The sequence below is a fragment of the Hesperophylax consimilis genome, chromosome 29 (assembly GCF_061612785.1).
Source record: "Hesperophylax consimilis isolate HC1 chromosome 29, BYU_Hcon_1.0, whole genome shotgun sequence".
NCBI lineage: Eukaryota > Metazoa > Arthropoda > Insecta > Trichoptera > Limnephilidae > Hesperophylax > Hesperophylax consimilis.
In genome coordinates this window covers 17,586,019-17,611,014 of record NC_142864.1, presented here as the reverse complement: position 1 = coordinate 17,611,014, position 24,996 = coordinate 17,586,019, and the positions used below count along the sequence as shown (strand labels likewise).

General features: G+C 36.0%; 1 protein-coding gene across 4 annotated transcripts in view; it reads right to left on the bottom strand.

The window, feature by feature from the left end:
• pan (transcription factor pangolin) overlaps positions 1-24,996 on the bottom strand; it is a 430,403-nt gene that overhangs the window by 34,113 nt on the left and 371,294 nt on the right. For all 4 annotated transcript variants that reach the window (XM_089649145.1, XM_089649143.1, XM_089649144.1 and 1 more), the window contains 2 exons: positions 20,035-20,125; positions 4,386-4,481 (listed from right to left, as the gene is read on the bottom strand). In XM_089649145.1, the coding sequence (XP_089505271.1) occupies positions 4,386-4,481; positions 20,035-20,125 (187 nt within the window). The remainder of the gene's footprint in view (positions 1-4,385; positions 4,482-20,034; positions 20,126-24,996) is intronic.

Below are 24,996 nucleotides of genomic sequence, written 5' to 3'. Positions count from 1 at the left end.
TAAAATGATGCTTAGATATGGAATGTAATACGACAATTGGGTTTATTCTCTTTTTCACATCTATTTTTACAAGTTTTCATAGCACAAGCCACTATTTTGCCGTGTTGTTTTATAAAATGCCTCGACCATAGCTCGACGCTAGTTCGAACAAGAATGATGACGTCACATTCTCAAGATTCACGGGAAGCCATACGCGAGCCCAGCCGGCTCCAATGGAACCGGTATGGGGAGTGGGGAATAATACGCTTTTAATCACTTAGGGCAGGTCTACTAATATTCATATGTCTATGGGTACACCAAAGAAAAAAGCAATATTTATTTAATACTAAAATTAATATACCTAATATAAAAAGATGTTTAGTAAGAAATGTGAGCTGTGAAATGTGAGTAAGATAAGTATGCTCTCATCTCTTCATTGGTCGTCCTCGGGCGTTCTCTTTTTTTCGATTTAATAGTAGTGAGAGTTGAAAATCTCAATTCGCATAAGTAGGTTGTGGCAAATGGTAATATATATTTTCAACAGCATGCTTTGAAAGCAGTGGATACTTTTTTTATATGCAGCCAAAAATGTGCTAGCTCTACTTAGGAAAATTTTAGTTTTGATGCCCGATCAGTTTTTAACTCCATGAATTCGTCCTGCTCGTTTATCGGTAAGTGTCCAAGGGAAATGTTATCCGAGAGTGGATTTCGTACCCAGTCCATAGGTTGTAGGTCACACTTAGGAAAATAACAGTTCATTTTTCTGCTAATAGCTCCAAGTGTTTCACTATGAAACCCTGCACTTTTTTTCTGAATCGGCAGCCATGACATTTGGAAACAATTCATTACTACCATTGACAGTGTGGCTGATCCATAACTTAGCGCGAAAGCTTTCAATTTTGTCCGAAGATATTAAAATATAAGAATTCTTGCCGAGCATTTTTCTGTTGAGCTCATTTAAATGAGCGAATATGTCCGCTAGATATGCAAGTTTTAATACCCATTCTTCCTTTTTAAACACAGAAGCAAAATCTGAACCCTGGGCCTCTAAAAACGTCTGGGACTCATTTTTTAGCTTGTAAATCCGAAATGATGTATCCGTATGAACAGAAGTGACTGATGATCTGCTCCCATTTGCTTTCTTATTATCTTCACAATACCTTGAATTTTTTCCGCGGCACACCAACTGATCACCACGGTACACCAGTGTGCCGCGGCACACGCTTTGCGGAACACTGCACTAGACCAAGCCATCCCCGACATTTTTTACCGTTTTCTTTTCACTCATTTCTTCGTTCATTACATTCGCAAAAAAGCTTCCCTTTCTTCGATCTTGCATTCTTTGCATTTCTCACAATATCATAATATCATTTCATGCCTCACTGCCGTACATCAGGGTAGGTACCAGCACTCAATTGTGGACTACGAGCTTCGCTTCTTTGGACAATTGAATCAGATAGATTAAAGGGCAATAATAAATAGCACTTCCTAACATCCATCAGCAAAAAATCGAAGAAAAACTAATTTGCCCACAAAGACCGACAATCTTGAAGCCTAAAACGACCGACCCATATTTCTCACGCGCTATTTGGAGCACCGCCACAGTGAATGAAGCTAATTCTAAAGCCGAGTGTTTTTTCATCGTCTTTTATGTTTGATGAGCGTCTTGAAAGGCAAATTACACCCCCACTCCCACCCCTTCTCCGTCAGCCAGCTTTTGTTTTACGGATGGGCATTCAGAGTTCCTCATTGAAAAGTGTCCCAGTACGAAGTATACTGCGCAGCCGACGGACGAAATGAAGGGTGGGGAATGAGAGACTGATTGCGATATACACATCTGCCCTGATGATGGACACTGTAACGTTGTCCAAAAAGAAAGAAGCGCAAACACGGAAAAATAAGTTCAATTTTGGATGCGGTTTCGTGGGGTGAGGTTTGTTCAGATCTTGGCAGCGGATGCGTCTACCCACCAACTGCACCTCAATGGGAGGGATTGATTCACACGTTCGTCACTACTGACCCTTACATTCCTACCGACTCCTCATACCATTTTACTTCCCAGAACTTCCTCTTTTATTATTTTTTTGTGTATCAAAAACATTTTTTTTTGAAAGAGATCAATAAAAAAACAACAAATTTTAAATTAAATATCCCACTAGAAGAATTACAATATCATTTTTTATTAAATACTTTAAAAATACACACATTGGAAGACAGGCGTAAAATAAACGAGTTAATTTTTTTTATTCAAGATTCTAAACTCTAAATTCGACTGTTGCGAACTTCTGCAACTTATAAACTTACGAATACCTACAATAACAACACGACAAAATACACTATTCCACTGCAACACACATAAGCGCAATTACATTGCGAACTCCCCAATACAACGGTTTCACACTATGGGAAACCAATACTTAGGTGATGTCGATATATTTAATATTAACTTTGCGAATTTTGTGGATTACGTAAAAGACTTATTTAAACACTATTCCTAAATGGAAGTTATATTTTTGTAAGCCATTCAAATTGAGGTATTTTTTAATTTATGTTCTTTTTTTTAATATTTCTTTCTCATGTTTCAAAACTGTCACTAAAATTGTACCACCTACATGGAAAAGCTCTCTGGGCGTTAAATAAATGAATAAATAATAATAAATAAATAAATAATAACAAAAAACACTAAAAACGACATAGAAGACAAATATAATTAAATAAGTTTAGATCCTTAGTGAGGAGGACTAATAAATTACTATACTTAAATTCACCATAATATTTCGTATTTACAATGTTTTGTCGCTAATATAATTTTTTTTTAGTTTTTAATAGTATAGTAGCATCTCATTTAAATTACTGCTCTAGTGTCATTTTCTTGTGCAGCCAAAAACAGATAAAGAAATTGCAAATAATTCAAAATAGAGGCATGCGAGCAGTATTGAATTGTAGTAGGTATTCTGAGATAATTATTATGCAGAAACAACTAGGCATGTTAAGTGTGAGAGAGTGTATAATTGACAATACGCTAAAAAATAAGATGCTCCCGAAATACATGTTCAAGAATGTAAATTTTAATTTCGCAATACGCGGCTAACCCATGACAACCTGTGGAGATTTTAATTTCGCAATACGCGGCTAACCCATGACAACCTGTGGAGATTTTAGACTTACAAAAACGAATTTGTCGCAAATCCAAAATAATCCTTATTTTAAAGGATTTAAGATTTTTAATAAACTACCAACAGATGTTAAAAGAAGCTAAAAGCATTGCTGCTTATCGTTGGTTATGCCTAAATACTATAAAGAATATGTTATATGTGTTGTAATGTGTCCTTAATGCCATAGAAATAAGAGTATGAAAATAAACAAAAGTCTATGTTAGGGAATCCGCTTTGCTTAATTCACATTCATATATGGACGTCTACATACTCTGATATTATTCTGACTTTTCCTGGGGCGATTACGACCTTTTCTTCCTTCATACACAGGATTTCATCTCCATCTCCTCACTCGTTATACGGTCTACATGGTTTAACACCCACGCGTCTTAGTGATCTCATTTCTACACAAATCAGTCTACTTCCTTATTTCCATGCCTAATGAGCGATGTACACGATGCTATTTTTCGTCAAGTTTCCATATGAGCCGTCTTACCACAATGTGGATACACGATGAATGATGAATAAAATACGTGTTCTATTATCGGTTTAAGATGGAGGACATTATTTGACATATCTGTCGTCTACTTTACGTAATTATACTATGTGATGTTTATTTCGTTTTAAATTTAAAATATTGATTCAAAAAGGCAATAATATGCGTTTATTACTGATTGTGAACATGTATTATAGTTCGGTGTATTTTTATGACAACGGCGACGGTAAATTTATTATCGATTAGATTTAATACCTTCGCTATTTAATACGATTTCTTGAAAGTGTCAGAATATAAAAATAATAATAATGCTGTAAATCTAAGATTTTTCATAAGAGTCCCGATAGTGTTTCAATATGGGGATCGGTATGAAAAAAAACATCGTGTAAAACATCCATTACACATCAGAGTTTGTATTGCGAACTACCAGTGTCGTACGTAACATACGATCCTGTAAATCTAAGATTTTTCATAAGAGTCCCGATATTGTTTCAATATGGGGATCGGTATGAAAAAAAACATCGTGTAAACCATCCATTACACATCAGAGTTTGTATTTCGAACTACCAGCGTCGTACGTAACATACGTAGTACTTATCAATCAAGCTTTTTATTGTAGGTACAAAAATCATTCGTGTTAAACGTGTACATCAGAAACCTATTCAGAATCTTCCAAAGTTGTAATTGTTACGAGAATGTTTTATAATTTTAGTGATAGAGTTACAGTGGTAGTGTGTTAGGAGAGGGGTGCTCACCTGGTAAGACTAGAGCTAGTGATGGGAAGAGAAGTGGGGTAGGGACTCCTGAAGCCGCTCGCAGCTGACGAGATGGGGTACATCGATGGTGTGTGCCTGAAACAAATATTAAAAAAATAATTAAATACAGTTACAAACATTCGAAAAGAAGAGAACGATGGTTTAAAATGGGGATATTTAAATAAGAATGATACAAGTGAGCGCGATAATATTAAAAAAATAGTATATTAAAGTATAAGTGGATAAACAGGTCTTTAAAACACGCGCGATTTTTCAAGCACGACGGCGTAGCCGAGTGCTCGAAATAAAGCAAGTGTTTTAAAGACCAGTTATCCACGAATACTTTACGCTATTTTTTTTTTATTGGTACACTTTGAAAACATAAATATTGATATTATTATTAAAAATTTGGAAATAAGAACTATTAATGAATTCGTGATGTGACATCACAATATCTTGTTGTCATGGAAATGAAAAACACAAACATTAATTTGCAATCTGTCACATAAGATTAATAGTTGGATTTATAGTTAAAAGTTGACATTTAGACTTCACATTTTGTTGATTTGTTGATGTTGCCATGGTAACTTTAAAAAAACGCGCGTTCCATAAAGTGCGATTTAAACACGCTAGAGCGTACTTTAAATGAGTAAAAAAGGGCACCAATAAAAAAACTATTATAATGAAAGGAAATGCTATTATTATTTTCCTTTATAAACACTGTGCATGAAAACATTATATATTTATTGTAAAAAAATACAAATATTAAATAAATATAATTAGACGTAAGCGATTGTTTTGAACATATTTCGTTTTTGACTGTTTTTGCTTTAGAGGTTGTTGTTTATTTTGCTTCTATTTTTTTTTTTTGATTTTGCTTTGCTTTTTTTTGATCTTGCTTAGATTTTGTTGTGCTTATTTAGCTGTTCTTTGTAATAAATAAAAAAATACATGTAAAATCCCAGCCGGGCGTGAAATTAGAAAAAAATAAATATTGAATAAAACAACTTACTTAAAATAGAGCAAAAATCTCTCTACATCTAAGTTAAATATCATTTAAAGAAATACAGATGTTTATCACACCTATAAGATGTTAAAAAAACAGAACCAGATGCGTTTTTTATAATTATTCCTGATTTTTTTCTATTACTTTTTCAACTCTGCGTCTATCTTGGTTATCTAAAATCAAGACAGTATGTAAACTTAATGACTCTGGGTGTAGAGGTTGGGGGTTCAAAACTCGAGAGATCAAATAAATAACCGTCCTTTTTTTAAATGTGAACCGCCAAGAGTCCCAACTGCCCCCAACCGTCTGGAGCCAGTGAGACTATGACATCTCCAATTGGGGTACGTTGTGAGACTGAAGATAGTGGGGAGGGGAAGGAGATGGGAAAGAGGAATGTAGGTAGGGTAGTACCTGGCCATTTAGATCTGGTCAGCAAAACGGCTGAAGCCATTTCAAGCAATGTTTCAAATCGGAATGGTGGTCTTACACCAGGGCGATGCTGAGAGTATCTTCCACCTTGAACGTCCGCAAGCATACTACATATTATTATTAATGAATAAATTGTGTAACAGTACAAATTAATCAAATTAAATTTACTTGCGCACGCCGGGATTTGAACCCGCGACTTTTAACATTAAACCCACAACAACATTGACCCGCGTTAACATTAAAAACACAAATAATTCAAAGCATCATAAATCAAAATGTAAACATCCCTCCTCTAGTTAAAATTACATTTACTGCCAGTAACACTACTTGTACAAAATATTTCAACACCACCAGACAGACAGACAGACAGACAGACAGACAGACAGACCACTACCACTGGGAAGTTGTCGCGATATAATCAGAGCACTGATTAAATGTAATATCATTAGAGAGAATGTAGAGATGATAATTTAGTACTGAGAGATGAGGTAGGAGCAGTAGGGTAGAGTGGGGCTAGTTGAACATGATTTTGTAAAATTAACCATAGAATATTGGAAAGCCCTCGGGCATCTGGCATATTGACCGTTAGATACACTGTAACAGGGACGGAGAATTTGTGTGTTTTTCCACATTGCAATAAAATTCGAATAAATGGAATATTTTTTAACGTATCCCAAAATTAAAAAGTGTTTTTAAAAGGAGGTTAAATACGCTTTCAAATTTTACTGTTGAAAATAAACAATTTTTTCTAAATACAAAATTTGGAGGCATACGTGAAAGGGTTTATTTTTTGTCTAAACACTGAACTAAAAATTACGAAACACGAAAAAATATACATTTTTTAGACAAATATATTATAAATATTTTTTGTTGCCTCACTTTTCGTCGTTTCATTTATTTCATTAATAAAAATCATACATTTTTCCCCAATTACGTTCGGAACCTTTGGTTTCATAGAGGTGAACATTTGAATCCTTCTGTAGTTATTTGAATATAAAACTTGGTTTTTTCTCTTTCTAACACCGATTAGTTCATATTTCTAACATACCGTATGAGCTATACCTAAAAGCGAACAAATTGACTATACGGGTAATAGCTGTTTATTCCCAAAACCGAACAAATTAGCACGAGGAGTTAAGATTGTTTCATTTTCTAGCGTTTGCAATGAAATTCAATATAAAAATACATCAACCAAATTAATTCATTCAAACTAATGATTTATTTTTTTGGTTGGTTTTCTTTTTAAAATTGCGGTCTTCCGATCTTTGCCAACCATTTTATTAAATATTCACATTAGATATATCTAATTTGTATTCGACAGAGTTGATCTTTTGGCGCAATCAACCCCACGCATGTCATCTTACAAATTTCATCAAATAACTCATACACCGCAATATGTATGTAATGTTAAAATAATCACCAATTTAACATAAAGATAACTTAAATTGATTCCTTTGTCGATAGCGTCTTTTTTAACTCTTGACAGTTCAAGATGCCAAACAAAACGTCTGTAACCAAGTGGGTCTTCCGACGAACACATGCATTTTTCTGTCTTATGGGCTTTTAAACTATAGAAATCCCAATAATTCAGTCAATCTAGACAATATAAATAAAGTTGACCATAAACATATCACAAGAAGCCACACCAGAAATAACATTATGATCCCAACGAGCAATACGGCAAAGTATCAAAAGACACACACATACTTGGGACCTAAACTGTACAACAAAATCCCCTCTGAATTAAATATAAAAACTTGTAATATTTCCTACATAGGCCCAATAATAACTAAATGGTTGATTGGACTGGGTAGAGGAGAATCTGAAATAATGTTAAAAAACGTCACATAATAAATAGACATAGTATAGACATAGACTAATCCTAATCACACGCTATATATATCTTCCATTATTCTAATTATTGCTCATACACAATTGAAACATACACTAGTTGCGCGTGAGGTTTAAAATTGAATAGCCTTAAATGTGTACCCTTCACCCCCCTTTGCCCCTTGTCCCCTTTCCTTGATCCGGGCCCAGAGACAAGGAGTATTGTTATCAGTTGTTATCGTTGCATCTTACCCGCGAACATTTCGTCTTATATTGAAACCCGCATATGTTGAACTCGGCCGTGACTATTTTGGAGCACACATCGTCCAGTGAAACGTTTTTACCCGCCGCAGTGAATTTCACTGTCTTGTTTTGTTTTGTGTTAAGTGTTAATGTTAATTGTATGCAAACTGATAAGAGAACAGAACCAGCGGCTTAAGGAGAACGAGACCAGGGTAAGTCTTTTGGCCTTTCCTACTCATTTTCCTCTTGCAAAACACTAAGGCAATTCAATTCGTTTTTATTTGTCTTAGTCTATATCGCATCCGCATTACCGCAACCCCCCGCACAATTGCGTACGAAAGATTTCCGCACAACCATCAAATTGGTCCAATTTCGAACCGGGTTATATTGCATTACTTTCGTTCGCAATTGCAATCTATAATCATTATTTGTACCAAAATCATGGCATTTGCATTATAAATGGGTTAAAATTTAGTCCGTCAAATAGTTATATTAAAAACGAATTACATTTAATTCCTCGTGGCAAATTATAGGTTGACAATAATTTAATCGTGTATGTAGGTACCTGGTTTAACGCAAGGAATCGTATTGTGTAAGTAGGTACTTGTATTCAATACTGAATTCTAATAATACGAGTACATACTTCGCTAGCGTTAAGTACGTAGGTATGTATTAACGACCGCTAATAATAGTTAGTAAACAAAAATAATAATTCAGTTGTTATTGAGTTTAATTTGGAAACACTTAGAAGAATTGTTTACTTTGATCAATTACGCTAGCGTTAATTAAATTATAGCGTTATTTAAATTATAATTAATTATTTGGGTTAATTATTTATTGCTAAATACATAATGGCCACTAAAGAAAAAAAGTTGAGATTACTGACGGCTCAGCGAGATGCGTTAGATGCACGTCTTACTAAGTTATTTGAATTATCAAATAAAATTTCCGACTTGAGTATTCTAGAGGAGTTTCTTTCGTTAGTTGAAACTCTAGACTTGACTAGAAGTAAGTATGAGGACATATCTCAACAAATAAATATATTAAATTTGGAAATCGATTCAAACTTTGAACCTGATTTTGAAAGATGGTTCAAGTTCGACGATATGTACGGACATATCAAAAGAAAAATATCATTAAATCGGGAAAACACTTCGCGGGTGGTTAGTAAACAGAAAAAATGTAGTGTAAAACTCCCACCGATTGAATTGGCATATTTCGATGGGGAAATAAAAAATTGGCCCATATTTTATTCAAGTTTTATTAACACCGTACACAATAACGATACACTTTCGAATTCAGAAAAGTTATATTATTTGTTGGGAAAAATTAGTAACCGTGTTAAATCAACGTTCGCCGGGATCATTTTATCGCCGGAAAATTACGAAATTATTTTTAACTCGTTGATCGATAAATATAACGACAAAAGAGTAATATCTTCTGCATACATCGATCAAATTTTGGATTTTAAATCCTTTGCTGTTGCAAATATTAATAATCTGGAATCCTTCATTGATCATTTTGCGTCAGCTGTGGCAGCCGTTAAAAATGTAAATTTAGATAATTTGTGTGACTTTATTTTCTTACACATTGCATTGAAAAAACTTGATATGGACTCGGTGAAAGGATTCGAAACATACAATCGGGAAAATGAATTCCCCTCGTTTGAAGACTTGGTGAAATTTGTGCGTGAACAAGTTAAGATCTTGCAAAGAACCGGTTCTTCAAGGAAATCGGGGGAAAATAAAAGTGAAACGTTAAAACGGTCACAAAGATCGACGCAAGCCTATATGAGTGCTGGTAGTGAGGAAAATCGTCAGCCTATTAAATGTTTACTTTGCAATAATCTATCGCATGGAAATTTGTTTAAATGTTCAGAATTTAAAAAATTGACTGTAAGGGAACGGTTCAATTTTATCAAAAGCAAGGGATTCTGTTTTAGGTGCCTTAGTGATAGACATAAGGCTAGGACTTGCAATTCAAATCAAAATTGTCATAAGTGTAATGACAAGTTTCATCATACAATGTTACATTTTGAAGAACAGGGTGCATCACACAAGGGGCAGTCAGACTCTCAAAATGCCCAAAGAATTGAAAACCAGAAAGCTGATCAATTGAATGATCCAAAACCGGGCTGCTCCAATTCTGATGTAGCTTTGTGTACTTTTTCAACTGTTCGATCTCATAGTCTAAAGACTCATTGTACTGTATTGCTGGCTACCGCACGAGTGGGAATAATAGACGCACAGGGAAATGAACATCTCGTTAGGTGTTTATTGGACAGCGCATCTCAGAGCAATTTTATTACTCGGGATTGTTGTAGAAAATTAGGATTTTTTGAATATCAACGCCCGTCTTGTTCCACCGTTAAGGGTATTGGAGGATCGTCTAAGCCCATTACAGGCTCCATACAGACCGAAATTTACTCTCGTTTCAATCGATCAATAAATTATAACATTACTTCATTGATTGTGAATAAAGTTACAGAGCGCTTACCTACCGCCAAAGTTGATGTACCTTCATTGTCATATTTGAATGACTTACCGTTGGCGGATGAGTCATATGGAGAACCAGGAGAAATTGACATGTTGCTAGGAGCCCAGCTCTTCCCGCATCTCCTGTTGTCAAAAAGGGTTCAAGACCCTTTTCAGAGGTATAATCTGCATGCTTTAGAAACAGTTCTAGGATACGTTATTTTGGGATCAGCACCAACTCGGGTTGAGGATAATGTTAGCGTATCTTGTTGTGCCATGCTAGAAGAACCAGATGATATTTGTCTCAAAAGATTTTGGGAATTAGAAGAGGTAAACGTACCGTCTATTAAAAGTCCTGAAGATCGTGAATGTGAGGAAATATATCAAAGAACAACCACAAGAGATCCTGAAAATGGAAGATATATAGTAACTTTGCCATTTAAAGGGGATGTTTCAACCCTTGGGGATTCATTTGCAATGGCAAAGAAACGTTTTTTATGCCTTGAACGTAAATTGGAAGCCTCTCCAAAATTAAGAGAAGCTTATAATAATATTATCAATGAATATTTAGAGAAGGATTATTTGACTCTCAGCACTTCAAATGAAGGAAATGAGATGCCTTCATACATAATTCCGCACCATGGAGTTGTACGAGAGGATAAAATCACGACCAGTTTGAGAATAGTCCTGGACGCTAGCGCAAAAACAAGCACTTCCGTGTCATTGAATAATATGTTATATAGTGGGGAAAATTTACAGGGAAATTTATTTAATATAATTATGAATTTTCGTGTATTCCCAATAGCTCTCTCAGCTGATATACGCAAAATGTTTTTGTGTATAGGAGTGAAAGATAGTGATCGGAGATATCAACGAATCTTGTATCGCTTCTCGCCCAGCGAAGATATTAAAACTTATGAGTTTAACCGCGTTTGTTTTGGTCTTACATCCAGCCCATTTCAAGCTTTACGCACTATCAGGCAATTGGCCTCCGATGAAGGAGAAGCTTTTCCTGAGGCTAAGAAAATTATTGAAGAATTTTTATATATGGATGATTTTGTATATAGTATGGAAACTGAAGAGGGTGCAAAGGAAACGTCCTCTCAGTTAATCGCATTATTGAAGACTGGCCAATTTGACCTTGTCAAGTGGACCAGCAATTCGCAAAATGTTCTGGAATCTATTCCAGATTCGCATCGCTTATCAGCGATAAAGGAATTTGATGAAGTAAGCATGCATAAAATATTGGGCTTATACTGGTCACCAAATTCCGATTTATTCTCGTTCGTCACTTCTACACCTAAAACAGGTTGTACAAAACGAAATATATTGTCTTGTGTCGCAAAAATATGGGATATTATGGGCTTCATCGCGCCTGTCGTTTTATATGCCAAGCTTTTAATTAAACAATTGTGGCTACACAAATGCGATTGGGATGATGAGCCTCCCGACGATATTGTAAGGATATGGACGCAATTCTGTGAGGAACTTTCCTCACTGAATAGAATACAAATTCCGCGTCATACTGGCATCACGTCCAGTAGCATCGTAACCATTGTTGGTTTCGCAGATGCCAGCGAAAAGGCATATGGAGGTATAGTGTATTTCCATGTCCAAAATCATGAAGCAATTTCAGTACATGTTGCTTGTGCAAAATCGAAGGTTTCTCCTGTGAAAATTGTTTCTCTCGCACGATTAGAACTTTGCGCTGCATTAATACTTGCAAAATTAATGCATAACGTAATAGAAACCTTAGAAAAACGCTTGAAAATTGAAAATATATACGCATTTACTGATTCCACTGTAGCACTTTGTTGGATTCAGTCTTCTCCGCACCGTTGGGGGACATTCGTGGCTAATAGAGTTGCTAAAATTCAATCTGAATTATCAGCTACCTGTTTTAATCATATCGCAGGCACAGATAATCCCGCTGATTGTCTGTCACGAGGGCTTACCCCCAATCAAATTTTAGATCACCCGCTATGGTTTCATGGCCCACCGTGGATGAAATTTAGGCCTGATCGGTGGCCTATTACCACATTTGATGTTACTATGGTGACAGAACTACCCGAACAGAAGTCTATTTCGTTAGTAATGACTTCTGGTCTAGAAGAATATGATATTCTAACCCTGTCAAAGCGCTTTTCCTCGTGGAATAAATTATTACGATGTTTGGTTTACGTATTTCGTTTTCTTAAGGTGTTGCCATATCGAAAATATATAAGTGGGTCAGATTTAGAGTTCGTTGAGCTTAAAATATTGCGCGAAATACAACGAGCGTACTTTCCCGGGGAATTGATAAATCTACAACAAGGAAAGACGTGTAAACCCGTATTTCAACGTTTGAGACCGTTCTTGAATGACGGAATCATAAGGTTGGGAGGTCGTTTAGTTAATTCGGATTTAAATTATGATCAAAAGCACCCCATAGTTCTCCCGCGAAAGGATCACGTTTTAAATTTGTTGGTTGATCATTATCATAAAATTCATTGTCACTCGGGTCCCGCATTATTAATGTCTATTTTGAGGCAAAAATATTGGATACTGTCAGCCCGTAGTTTAATTCGAAATCGAGTACATAAATGCAATTCGTGTTTTCGGCTACGCCCTAAAACAATTGCACCTTTAATGGCGGATCATAGAGATTGTCGTGTCATTCAGTCTATAAAACCATTTACGCATGTGGGTATAGACTTTGCCGGGCCTTTAAGGGTAACTGTATCACGCGGACGTGGAATTCGTTCTCAAAAGGCGTATATTTGTTTATTTGTGTGTTTGACAACAAGAGCTATACACCTTGAATTGGCATCAAGTTTGAGCACCGAATGTTTTCTGAACGCATTCAAACGATTTCTTTCTAGGCGTGGTCCTGTGTCAAATTTATACTCAGACAACGGAACTAACTTTGTAGGAGCCAAGAGAAAATTGAATGAATTGCACGCATTTTCGTCATCTTCACATTTTGGTGAAGAATTCGCAAGTATTTTGGCCAATAATAGAATAAGCTGGCATTTGAATGCGCCAATAGCACCCCACTTTGGAGGAAATTGGGAATCCAATATTAAAAGTATGAAGACTCATCTTTTTCGGGTAATAGGAGATCAGATTCTATCGTTTGAAGAGGCAACTACAGTACTTGCACAAGTAGAAACCATTCTGAATACGAGGCCATTGTGTAAAACGCTCTCTTCAGACCCCTCCGAGCCCCTTGCGTTAACGCCAGCTCACTTCTTAACGACAACTCCCTTAAAACACCTGCCCGCCATAGAAATCGAGAAGGATAATTTGAACCTTCTATCGCGTCATGATTTACTCGATAAATTAATTCAATCATTCTGGAAGCGATGGAGATTAGATTACTTGCATACTTTGCAAGTACGTCCAAAATGGAATACTCCTACTAATCCAGTAAAGGTCGGCTTAGTAGTAATAGTGGGAACTGAAAACGCCCCACCATTACATTGGCCGTTAGCTATTATTGATGAAGTTTTCCCCGCAAAAGATGGAGTAATTCGTGTTGCTCGTGTCAGAACAGTGCTGGGATCTTATATTCGCCCAGTAATACGGCTATACCCTTTGCCAACTCAATAGTAGTCTAGTAGCATTAGGTTTAGTCAATGTAGGTTAGGAAATTTAGGATAACTGTAGGTTATGTTAATTTGTTTATATGATAAATGCCATGACAATGCGGTTTAAAAGGGGTGATTTCGCACCCTTTCAAGGCGGGGGGGATAGTTGCGCGTGAGGTTTAAAATTGAATAGCCTTAAATGTGTACCCTTCACCCCCCTTTGCCCCTTGTCCCCTTTCCTTGATCCGGGCCCAGAGACAAGGAGTATTGTTATCAGTTGTTATCGTTGCATCTTACCCGCGAACATTTCGTCTTATATTGAAACCCGCATATGTTGAACTCGGCCGTGACTATTTTGGAGCACACATCGTCCAGTGAAACGTTTTTACCCGCCGCAGTGAATTTCACTGTCTTGTTTTGTTTTGTGTTAAGTGTTAATGTTAATTGTATGCAAACTGATAAGAGAACAGAACCAGCGGCTTAAGGAGAACGAGACCAGGGTAAGTCTTTTGGCCTTTCCTACTCATTTTCCTCTTGCAAAACACTAAGGCAATTCAATTCGTTTTTATTTGTCTTAGTCTATATCGCATCCGCATTACCGCAACCCCCCGCACAATTGCGTACGAAAGATTTCCGCACAACCATACACAACAGCTCAAATTCGACTCTATCATAAGTTTGTAACGTTCAAACATCACAAATTAAATCATTAATGAGATATATTATAGACATAGACAAATCACACACTTACTTTCACATATTTTTGGTTCCTTGGAACGGGCAATTTGCCTAGTTAGGAACCAATAATTTCGACCTGATAAGGTACAATAATCTATAATCACTAAAAATATTTTAATTATATCTTGTATCATATTGTACTGTGTGTAAATCTAAAGGAATAAATAAATAAATAAAAATAAATTATTAATGGTAACTTACGTATTTGCGCAGGAATACGTAAAATACTAAAATGATACGTCAAGTATTTAAGCTAATATAAGGACGATAGTAATTTTGGGCACTACCTACTCCCCCACTTGGCTGCGGGAGAAACTCACACAGAATGTTAGGTGGCGACAAACGGTTTATCAAGGCCCGTGATTCAACTAGCCCCCTGGTTCAACTAGCCCCGCCCGACTCCAGGCGACTGTGGAAACGGTAGGATCAGAAGACGACTGTGGAAACTCATTCTGAGCGCGCTTCGTCCAATTAAACCCTGCAGACGGTCCCTAATAACTTCTTATTCCGTCCGCTCGGTGCGCGCAGAGTGGATAATGAGGCAAACATTATTTATAACTGGCAACTAGGTGTAAAGCTATTATTTGTCAGGGGATATGTTGATACAGAGGACTGCGAAACAATAAACAACAAAACAAAATAATATAGAAAGGATACAGCACAAATTACTTAGATTTATTAAATCTAAACTTAATATTCCAATTCAAAAAACGGATTATTGGTAATAGATAGATTAGATTTTCTTTTGATTATTATGGCTCCTACAATTCAGCTTGAATCTATCAATTGGTTCAGACTTTATAGTTTCTGGCAGCGAATTATAATATTACATTCCTTTGTATAGTAAACTGTTTTGTGTATTGGCTATGTCCTTTTTTGGTATCCGCATTTTATTGCACTTTCTTGTGTGATGTTAAGAATTTTCTTGTTGTTATTATGATTCAAAAGTGTTTTGGTAAAACGTAGTTTATTATTTTATGTATAAATATCAACGCGTTCAAGGTCAGTGTCTGTTGCACTGTTAGCCAATTTAGTTCCTTTAAAATTTTAGTTACTTTTGAAAATCTATTTCGCATTTTATGGTAGCCACCCTGAAATTCTCGACAAAATAAAATTATATACAGGATGTCCAGGGGTAAAGTACGCTAACTTCGGGAGGTGAAACTTCATGAAGTAGAAGTAAAAAATCAGTTTTTTTTTTGTATTTCCAACGTTTTGGGTGAAAAAGTTGAATTATTTGTATGGAAAACATAATATTATGCTATGAAAAAAAAAAATGAATGGGGAAAAAATATTGAAAACATATTTTTTTTTCAAATAAAAAAATAAATTTGATTTTTAATTAATGCATGGATGGAATAAATCGAAATGAGAAAGTGAGTCACATACGGTTCAAACTGTAAATAAGTCAAGCAACTAATCAATATGGATAAAAACTCACTGAGAAGGCAAGAGTTTTAGTCAAAGGTTTTCAGAAATCGTGCAAAACGATACGACTCTATCGCCCCACTCAGAAGTTACTCTTGTAATTTACTAATTAACCAAATTTCCAGCAGACGAACATTAGTCATAGGTACGTAGCAATAATTGAAATAAATATTATTACAAAAAAAAATACTTTGAACAATTATTTTGAGAAAACGCTTCCTAGCGCTTTCAGTTGTGATTTTCTCCCAATACCAATAATGGCCGCGTTCCTTCAATTTTTCTAATTGCCGTCTCCAATTAGTGTTCCTCCCTCACACTCCAATCGCTCGCCCCATACGATCGCCGCCCGGCCTGCACTGCGAATGTGAAAACTAACTTCTAATTAACGCTCACAGTCAGAGCGCGCACCGCTGCCAGACTGCGTATCCCAGGCTCGCTTAGAATGTGATGCGGATTATAATATTAATTTGTACGACGCGGTCACATTCTAATCGCACGGAGGACGAAGGACGAAAGGCCGCGTCGATCAGAGTGTGACCAACTGTTATGTAGAATATAACAAATTGTCACTCTAATTAAAAGGATGCATTCTCAGTGCGCGCGTCGTCTAGTGCGGAGTATGGAAGGCAAATGAGGAAGCGAACGAAATTACATTAAAAAACTACCTAAATGAAAAGATAAAACTTAAAAAATGACTGGAATTAATTAGGCGGCTTTGGCCCAGTTCCGTCTTATTGAAAAATTTAAATATATTCAATGTTCCATAACAGATGATATAAATGATATTTTGAGATGAAAATAGTTCGCCTGTACAAATTTCACGATCCCTGAGCTCACCGTTCAGCTTCTTAAGAAAATTTTATAGATAAATATATTACTTAAAAGACACCAATTTCTATGTATCAAAATTCAGCTAGATTGAGTAATTTTTGGGAATACAGCGGTTTCGCCAAAATTCAGCTAGATTGAGTAATTTTTGGGAATACAGCGGTTTCGCCAAAATTCAGCTAGATTGAGTAATTTTTGGGAATACAGCGGTTTCGCCAAAATTCAGCTAGATTGAAAATTTTTGGGAATACAGCGGTTTCGCCAAAATTCAGCTAGATTGAGTAATTTTTGGGAATACAGCGGTTTCGCCAAAATTCAGCTAGATTGAGTAATTTTTGGGAATACAGCGGTTTCGCCAAAATTCAGCTAGATTGAAAATTTTTGGGAATACAGCGGTTTCGCCAAAATTCAGCTAGATTGAGTAATTTTTGGGAATACAGCGGTTTCGCCAAAATTCAGCTAGATTGAGTAATTTTTGGGAATACAGCGGTTTCGCCAAAATTCAGCTAGATTGAGTAATTTTTGGGAATACAACGGTTTCGCCAAAATTCAGCTAGGTTGAGTAATTTTGGGGAATACAGCTGTTTCGCCTAAATACATGGTTACAAATTTTAGAAACCGATGTATATTTATAAATAGTTTAAATTTCCAAGCCACATTCCGATTTCGCTTTAATACGGTGACCGAACTAAAAAATATATATTTAACTATAATAATAATAATAATAATACTAGGATGACTTGTATAGCGCCGTTTTTGTGCAAAAACACCTCAAGGGCGCTGTGTAGTGAAATACTCTGCAAAACAGTTTCAAGAGAATTGTAGAAAATTAAAAAAATATGAAAAATAGTATGCAGTACGCACGGATAATGGGGCACAAGAAATAACGAAACTAAACGAAAACTATTTAAAATACGTAAATAGCAGTAAAAAAACGATGACATGAAAATGGCTGTTAAAAACAAAAACAAAACTACACTTGTTTGAAAAATACGGAGAATAACACAGAACACAGGACGGAAGAAACAAGGAAACAAAACGTTAAAAAAACTATTTCATTTAACATATCCTTTCATAGTCAAAAATTTCAATTAAAGAAAAGGTCTTTTGTTTGGTCTGGTGTTCATCAAAGAGGCCCAGTCGCTTTTGAGAAAAAAAAACTCCATTGAAGTACATTCCCATCGTGGAGCAGGGCGGCCAATGCAGGCGGCTGCGTTTGGAGTGTGACTCCGGCAATTAAAAGCGACCATAATTATTATTTCACTGGATAAATTGGAGTGGTACTGAGATGAAGACTAATGATGGAGTTTGCATTGAGAAAACAGAATGATTAGCGAATTGGAAGATGTATTATGCCATTTTTAAGATCAAGTGATCAAGAACTGGGTCATTTAAAATTATCACTGACTTAATTATGCAACGTTTAAAAATTACCAAAAAAGTTACTTGACGTCAAGAAAATTACTTTAAATCCCGGCTTCTGAATTTCTAACGATATATACTCGTATGTACTTAATATTATCACTGACTTAATTATGCAACGTTTAAAAATTACCAAAAAAGTTACTTGACGTCAAGAAAATTACTTAAAACCCCGCATTCTGAATTTCTACTGACATGTACATAAAATTATTTCCGACTTAATTATTCAACGTTTAAAAATTCCAAAAAAAAGTTACTTGACGTCAAGAAAATTACTTTAAATCCCGGCTTCTGAATTTCTAACGATATATACTCGTATGTACTTACTATTATAACTGACTTAATTATGCAACGTTTAAAAATTACAAAGAAAAGTTACTTGACATCGAGAAAATTACTTAAAACCCCTCATTCTGAATTTCTACAAAATAGACACATTTCTTACTGACTTAATTGTGCAAAGTTTAAAAATTACCAAAAAATTTAGTTGACATAGAGAAAATTACTTAACCCCGTATTCTGAATTTAAAAATTTCCTTTTTAATTTTTTTAGCAATTTCACAAAAAGGATAAATTAACTTTACTTAAACAATTCAAATTCTACCGGTCTGTAGAAAAAACATTACTTCTCCCAAGAGTAAAACTAACAGCATATATTTCTCTAACAGCATATATTTCAAAGCCTCTACGAATTTACTGGTGAACTTCTCGACTGCAAAATGTAAACTTTTATGCCGAAAGCTTAAAGTAACGATCTTTAAAACATCTTTTAAGTATATCACACTGATAATACTGACATTCTTTAGGGTACAGACAATTATTTAAAAAATAAATAAAAACGACCTCTTGATGAAAAAAATTATCATGCGAAAGAGGCAATTTCAAATATACACCTGCCCAATTAAGGAACAAAACGAAATAAAAAATGTACTCCAGCATATTTCATGTACATTAATAATTTCCACGATTGGGCAAAGAAAATAAAAACAATCACATGTTAAATTTTATGATAATAATTTAGTAAAATTGTTTTGAATAAAAACAAATAGGTTTTTCATATTATTACGATATAGGTAACAGGACATTATAAGCTCTACTTATTAGTATGGGCGGCAGCTGTATCGCCTTCCGAAAAACAGTGTATATCATTATGTAATTTAATATGTAGGTGTATTTCCGCCCGTAGAGTACCACGAGGATCTCCTTTAGGACCTGCTTTAAATAATTTAATTTTCTACTGTAATTGAAAGATCCAGACAGATAACCAACAAGTTAATATTACAACTAAATAAAAAGATGCTTTGTTTTAAACTATTTTATTGTAATTTATACATTACGTAAACTAGTTTCGGTTATTTTCTATTCTTCTTTAGGACTTCTTCATTATTATAAATGAACCTAGATGAAACTAGTTGAAGTTTTTTATTTTTTTTTTTTTTTTTTTTTATTTTTTTTTTTTTATTTAGTAGCTATATTATACATTTTTTTTTACATTTTTATAAGAATAATGTAAGTAATGTATGCATTTTAATAGAGTCGTTAAAAACAAAGTAACTTTTTATTTAAGTATAATGTGAAGCCACAGAGTGATTGCTTTCTTAAATAGATTAATATTAATTCTAAAAATCATTATCTTAGTTGGTACGAATGTGTTTATGATTAAAGATGGTGATAAAACTTACCAAGAAGCTGCAACTTGCGACATCTCTGGACCAAGCATCGGATAGGGGTAGGCTCCACCAGCAAAAGGGTACATGGCCGGCCTTGTTAATCCTGGGAAAAGGAGAAGGTTTGATTAACATACAAGAGAAGAAAAACCATTTCAAGAAGAGCATAAAAGGGAATAATAACAACTGGATTCCAATGATAAGGGTCTGCTATCAGCTCTAAAAGTGACTTCGAAACTGGTAACCACGTTCTGCTGAGTTGTTCCAGGCTGCAAACTTCGAGATGAAATTTGCTCTGATTATAGCCAACTTCAGATAGGAGAAGGCACCAGAAGAAGGAGAAAGCACCAAAATTAACATTCAATGGATTCATATTGCCAGAGTTTTAGTAGGACATTAATTTTGTCCCATTTCCATCTTTTTCCTAGCTTTGTAAAATGCCCTTTTTGGTGCTCTAAAAATAAACTATTACAATAAATTTATTGCTTTAATTAAAGATTCAAGGCTATTGAAAAAATGCAGAGTTAAACGATAAGCTTTGATTCCAACGAGGTTTTCTCCGAGAAGCTTGATTAATTGTTTCATATAAAACAACGGCCGCAAAGTTTATTTTCAAATCACCAGATTAATCCGCCAGCAAGACAGCGTGGTCCCAAGAGCAATAACTCTTCTTCAGAACATTGTCCCTCGGCCAGTTCCTTGTTTATGGCGCAATAAGTGTCCCATTATCTGCACAATGAGTGCCAGATGTAAAGCTCTCCCTAATCCATTATCCACGTTCATGTTTACTGCCGGCGATACTAAATACCAAAGGCCCGTTCCGCGCGGCGATTTTTACGATTTTCCCTTGCAAATAAATGAAAGAAGGAAAATCATCCGGCCAAAGCAGTACCAAGAAGTCCTTTGAACTAACAGGGTGGCCTGCGGCGCGTTTATATGTCAATATATCAGAGGTGGTCGAAGAGTTATCACCGCATTATCGGAGGGTTTAGTGTACCGGGTGAAATGGACTTGAGATGAAAGGATTGGAGACGGTGACAGCGTTTGGGATGCTGTTTGAAGATCGTTAACACTCTCTCTTTTAGAAGTCATTCATAATCCTAGTTTATCGAGCAGATTAATAGGAGGAGTTGAGACAGAAATGAGTGTTGATATAATGTGGAACATGATTTTGACTATATATTTCAGATTTTTTTTTTTTTAATCTATGGAGACTAACATAACTTTTTTTTTTTTTTTTTTTTTTTTTATTCACATTTAAACCCGCTAAACTACTTATGTAGTTTGTCAGCAGGGATAGAATCTTTAAGTACGTTTATGTATTTTGTTACAGATGACACACATAAACTTCACTTTGACTTTGGTTCAAGATTTTGCTTATGATAGCCTGCGATAAGCGAGCCCTAAGGGTCTGAGACAGAGGTGTGAAATCGTCGGATCACGACAATAGAAAGAATTTTATTTTTTTATTTTTTTTGCTGGATTTTATTTAGGTATTGGAGCCAGGAAGGAGTCTGAAAGGGTCGAGAGGATGCACTAGGTGGCATGAAAGGCTGGGAGGTGACTGGAGAGACTAGGGTAGACTAGGATGAGGTGATTTTGCACAGCGGTGCTGCCAAGGTCTGTTATCTATGTGAGGATATTGTGTCGGCGCTCTTTATTGGCAGCAGACACTTGTCAGCGCTATATTAGCGGCGGACACATGCCTGAGCGGATGACGAGCCTCGTGCTGGCACAGTTGGTGGACGAGGTAGTCTCTCTCCCTGCAGCAGCTGGTACAGTTCCTTCGCTACCTAGGACTCTTGCAGCAGAGTCTCCATCTTCTGTCTTTGTCGAGCGTCACAGCGGTGCTGCCAAGGTTTGTTGTCTATGTGAGGATGTTGTGTCGGCGCTCTTTATTGGCAGCAGACACATGTCAGCGCTATATTGGTGGCAGACACATGCCTGAACGGATGACGAACCTCGTGCTGGCACAGTTGGTCTAAATAACAAATGTAGATCCTAGGAAATAAATTGTACAGCGCCCTTGAGGTGATTTTTCACAAAAACGGCGCTCTACAAATTATCCAATTATTATTATTATTAGTAACAGAAAGAAACATATTATAAAAATAATCAGGTGGACCCTTTGTGCTTATGTTATCTATGGGGATGATGAGTGTAATAAAGTGAAGCAGTTAACAAGGGTCTTAATGAACCCATGTTGTAGGAGGGAGGAAACACAACTCAAGTAGTATTTCCACTGCTATCAGTTGGATATGGCAATTAACCGTTCTCATGCCACAAATAAATGTGTCTCCTGACGAACGACCTATAACGACCGTTCGTCAAAAACTCTTTCACATAAATACCAGTAGAATCAAGGTAAATGTACGTCCTAAATATTGCAACCTATTCGGTAAGATAGTAGATCTATCAAACGGATTGCTCGTTTCTGCACGAGGTTGATTAAACTAGGTATCTAGGAGTTAGTTCCAAACTAGATGCGAAAACAGATGGATGCACTTGCGATTTATACAAAGTTTTGTAATTTAACAGTATTTTTTACAGATTGGAGCAGTAACAAATAAACTCAGCAGCAGGGTTTTGACGTAACAGTCAAAAAGAACCACGGTCAAGGAAGAGTGTCTTTTTCTGAAGCTCGTCCACTCACCAATCTTTTATCGCAACGCCAGTATCAAGAATTATTTCCACACTTCCTAAGCGGTATAAATAAGGCAAGAGCTTTCGCGTCAGTTTTGCTTCTCGGGTACCGATGGGCTCCGAGATTCGCCACCAGTGCATGGTATAAATACTCCACTTCAATAAGCTGTTCCAGGAACAGGCCCTTTGAAGGGAACCGCCGTATAGCCCGTTAATTACTGCAGATATTATTTTTTAAATTATAGCTATTTCTGTCATTGCATCATAAATGTAATAATATATCTTCATATACTCATAGTCAAAATCGAGCAGTAAATTAGCTCTAGCAATTAATCGAGCTAAGATCGATGCACCGGTAATTATTATAGAAATAAACGTGGACAAATAGATGCGTCTCCAAAACATCTTGGATTGCTAAGGTTGATTTAAAAGTTCTTCATCGAATGGTCAGAAAGTTGTCGCAATTAGCTACATCCCGTAAGATAAGTTTGGGCTAACATTTTGGGTCATATTACGAGGAGCTACAAATACAAGATTACATTGCCTTTGAAACCTTTACGGCTTTAAAACCTACACAAATAATATGAAGACAATTGTTCAGGGCCTGCAATATCCAACGCCACGATTGCCTCAATGTTGGCTCTCATATAGAGAGTTTTGCGATTCTGATATTTTAAATATTAATTTATTGCTGATGATGGTAATAAAGCCTAGATTCTAAGAATAAGTGGGACAGAGAGTGCTTTAAGCAAGTGCGCCAATTATAAAATCGTCATTAATAATAGTTAGCAAGGTATTTGTGTGCATTTGAACAGTTGGTGTAACACGCAACGCGTTGAATATTAATGACCTGTTAGCAGTCAGATAGAAGCGAGTGCGTTTTATTGTGATGAATTGAATAAACTCACTAATGTATTAATATAATCACATCTCTTATCCAACGTAGCAAATACAATGGAGGCTGTCTTTCAACAGTTGCGGCAACTACCAGATCAAAATATCCGGTGGTAAATAGTACTTGCCTTAGAATGTTTCTGTTAAGACAATGCCAAAAGTCGAAGTGTCGTATTATGGCGTTCTGAGAGATTTTCTCAAAATATTATGGACAGTCGCAACAGACGAAAGAAAGGAACTTAACGATCGAATTAAAATCTTTAGGTCATAGAAGCATGATGGGAATGACGTGCTTTTTCTCTGCCGGTAACTTAATTAAAGATGCCAATACAAACAAGTGAATAAATAATATCCTGAGGCGTATGTTTAGTAATAAAACCATGAATGACCGTAATACATATGTTGAGATACGGAAATACTGTAAGGTTGAAGAAAGCGCATTAAACAAGACGCTTAGATGGAATGTGCAGTGGCCACGAGAATGACACGAAAGTTAACGGGAGAAGAAGTCGGGGACATCCGAGAAAGATACGGCAAGGCCAAGTGAAGCAAATACTCGAGTCGGGTCGTGTCAAGAGTATAAATAACAATATTTCCTGCGAAGAGAAGATTCATGAATGTGAATGAAGCAAGAAGCGTGTGTCAAGAGAGAGTTTAGTGGCAGTCTATCTCTCTACCTACCCCTCCGGGCAAATTTAGTAAGCAAAACTACAAAAGTCCAATTTTTCCCTTCGACAGTGGAAATCAATATCTTCCTGATACTCCTTTCGTCGTTCATCTGCTATGCATATCATTACGCTTATTTTAACCACATTCATTCCGGATCTCCACATTATCTATTCTATGCTATTTACCGCAGTACTATTCTCAACCAGCGCGTCCCGTCCGTTTAGCGCTAATCACTCCACAATTTATTAGCGCGCCCCGCCCGCTAGGATTCAGCGTTATTAATGCCACCGCATTAATAATAATACGCGGGGCCACGAGCTACGCGAGATGACGAGGTGAGGACAAGAGGTGGCGGTCATTTAAAGAGCGTTAATTTGGAATTGTTGGGAAAATCCGCAAAAGTATCCGCAAGATAACAATCGCGAGAGTTATGAAAATTAAAGACGTCTTAGTTTTGCTGAACCACGTATTGTGTAGATTCTTTCGCATGCAATAAAGTTCGTATTTGGTTGATGAGAAAACTTTGATGGATATCAGTTCTTGCTTGTCAACCTATTCCAAATTTCTTCACCCGGCTATAACATCTATATGTCACATGTGAAAGAATTTCCCGTTAGGAATATCAACCTAATTTTGCTTCATCTCTGGCCTTAACCAAATCATCAGTTCTTAACCAAACGTGTGTCAGGAATTTCAAATTCTTTCATAGAATTGTCGAGGAGTCAAAGACACCTTGTGAATTTGCCTTGTGATCGGGTCTAACTAGGCCAT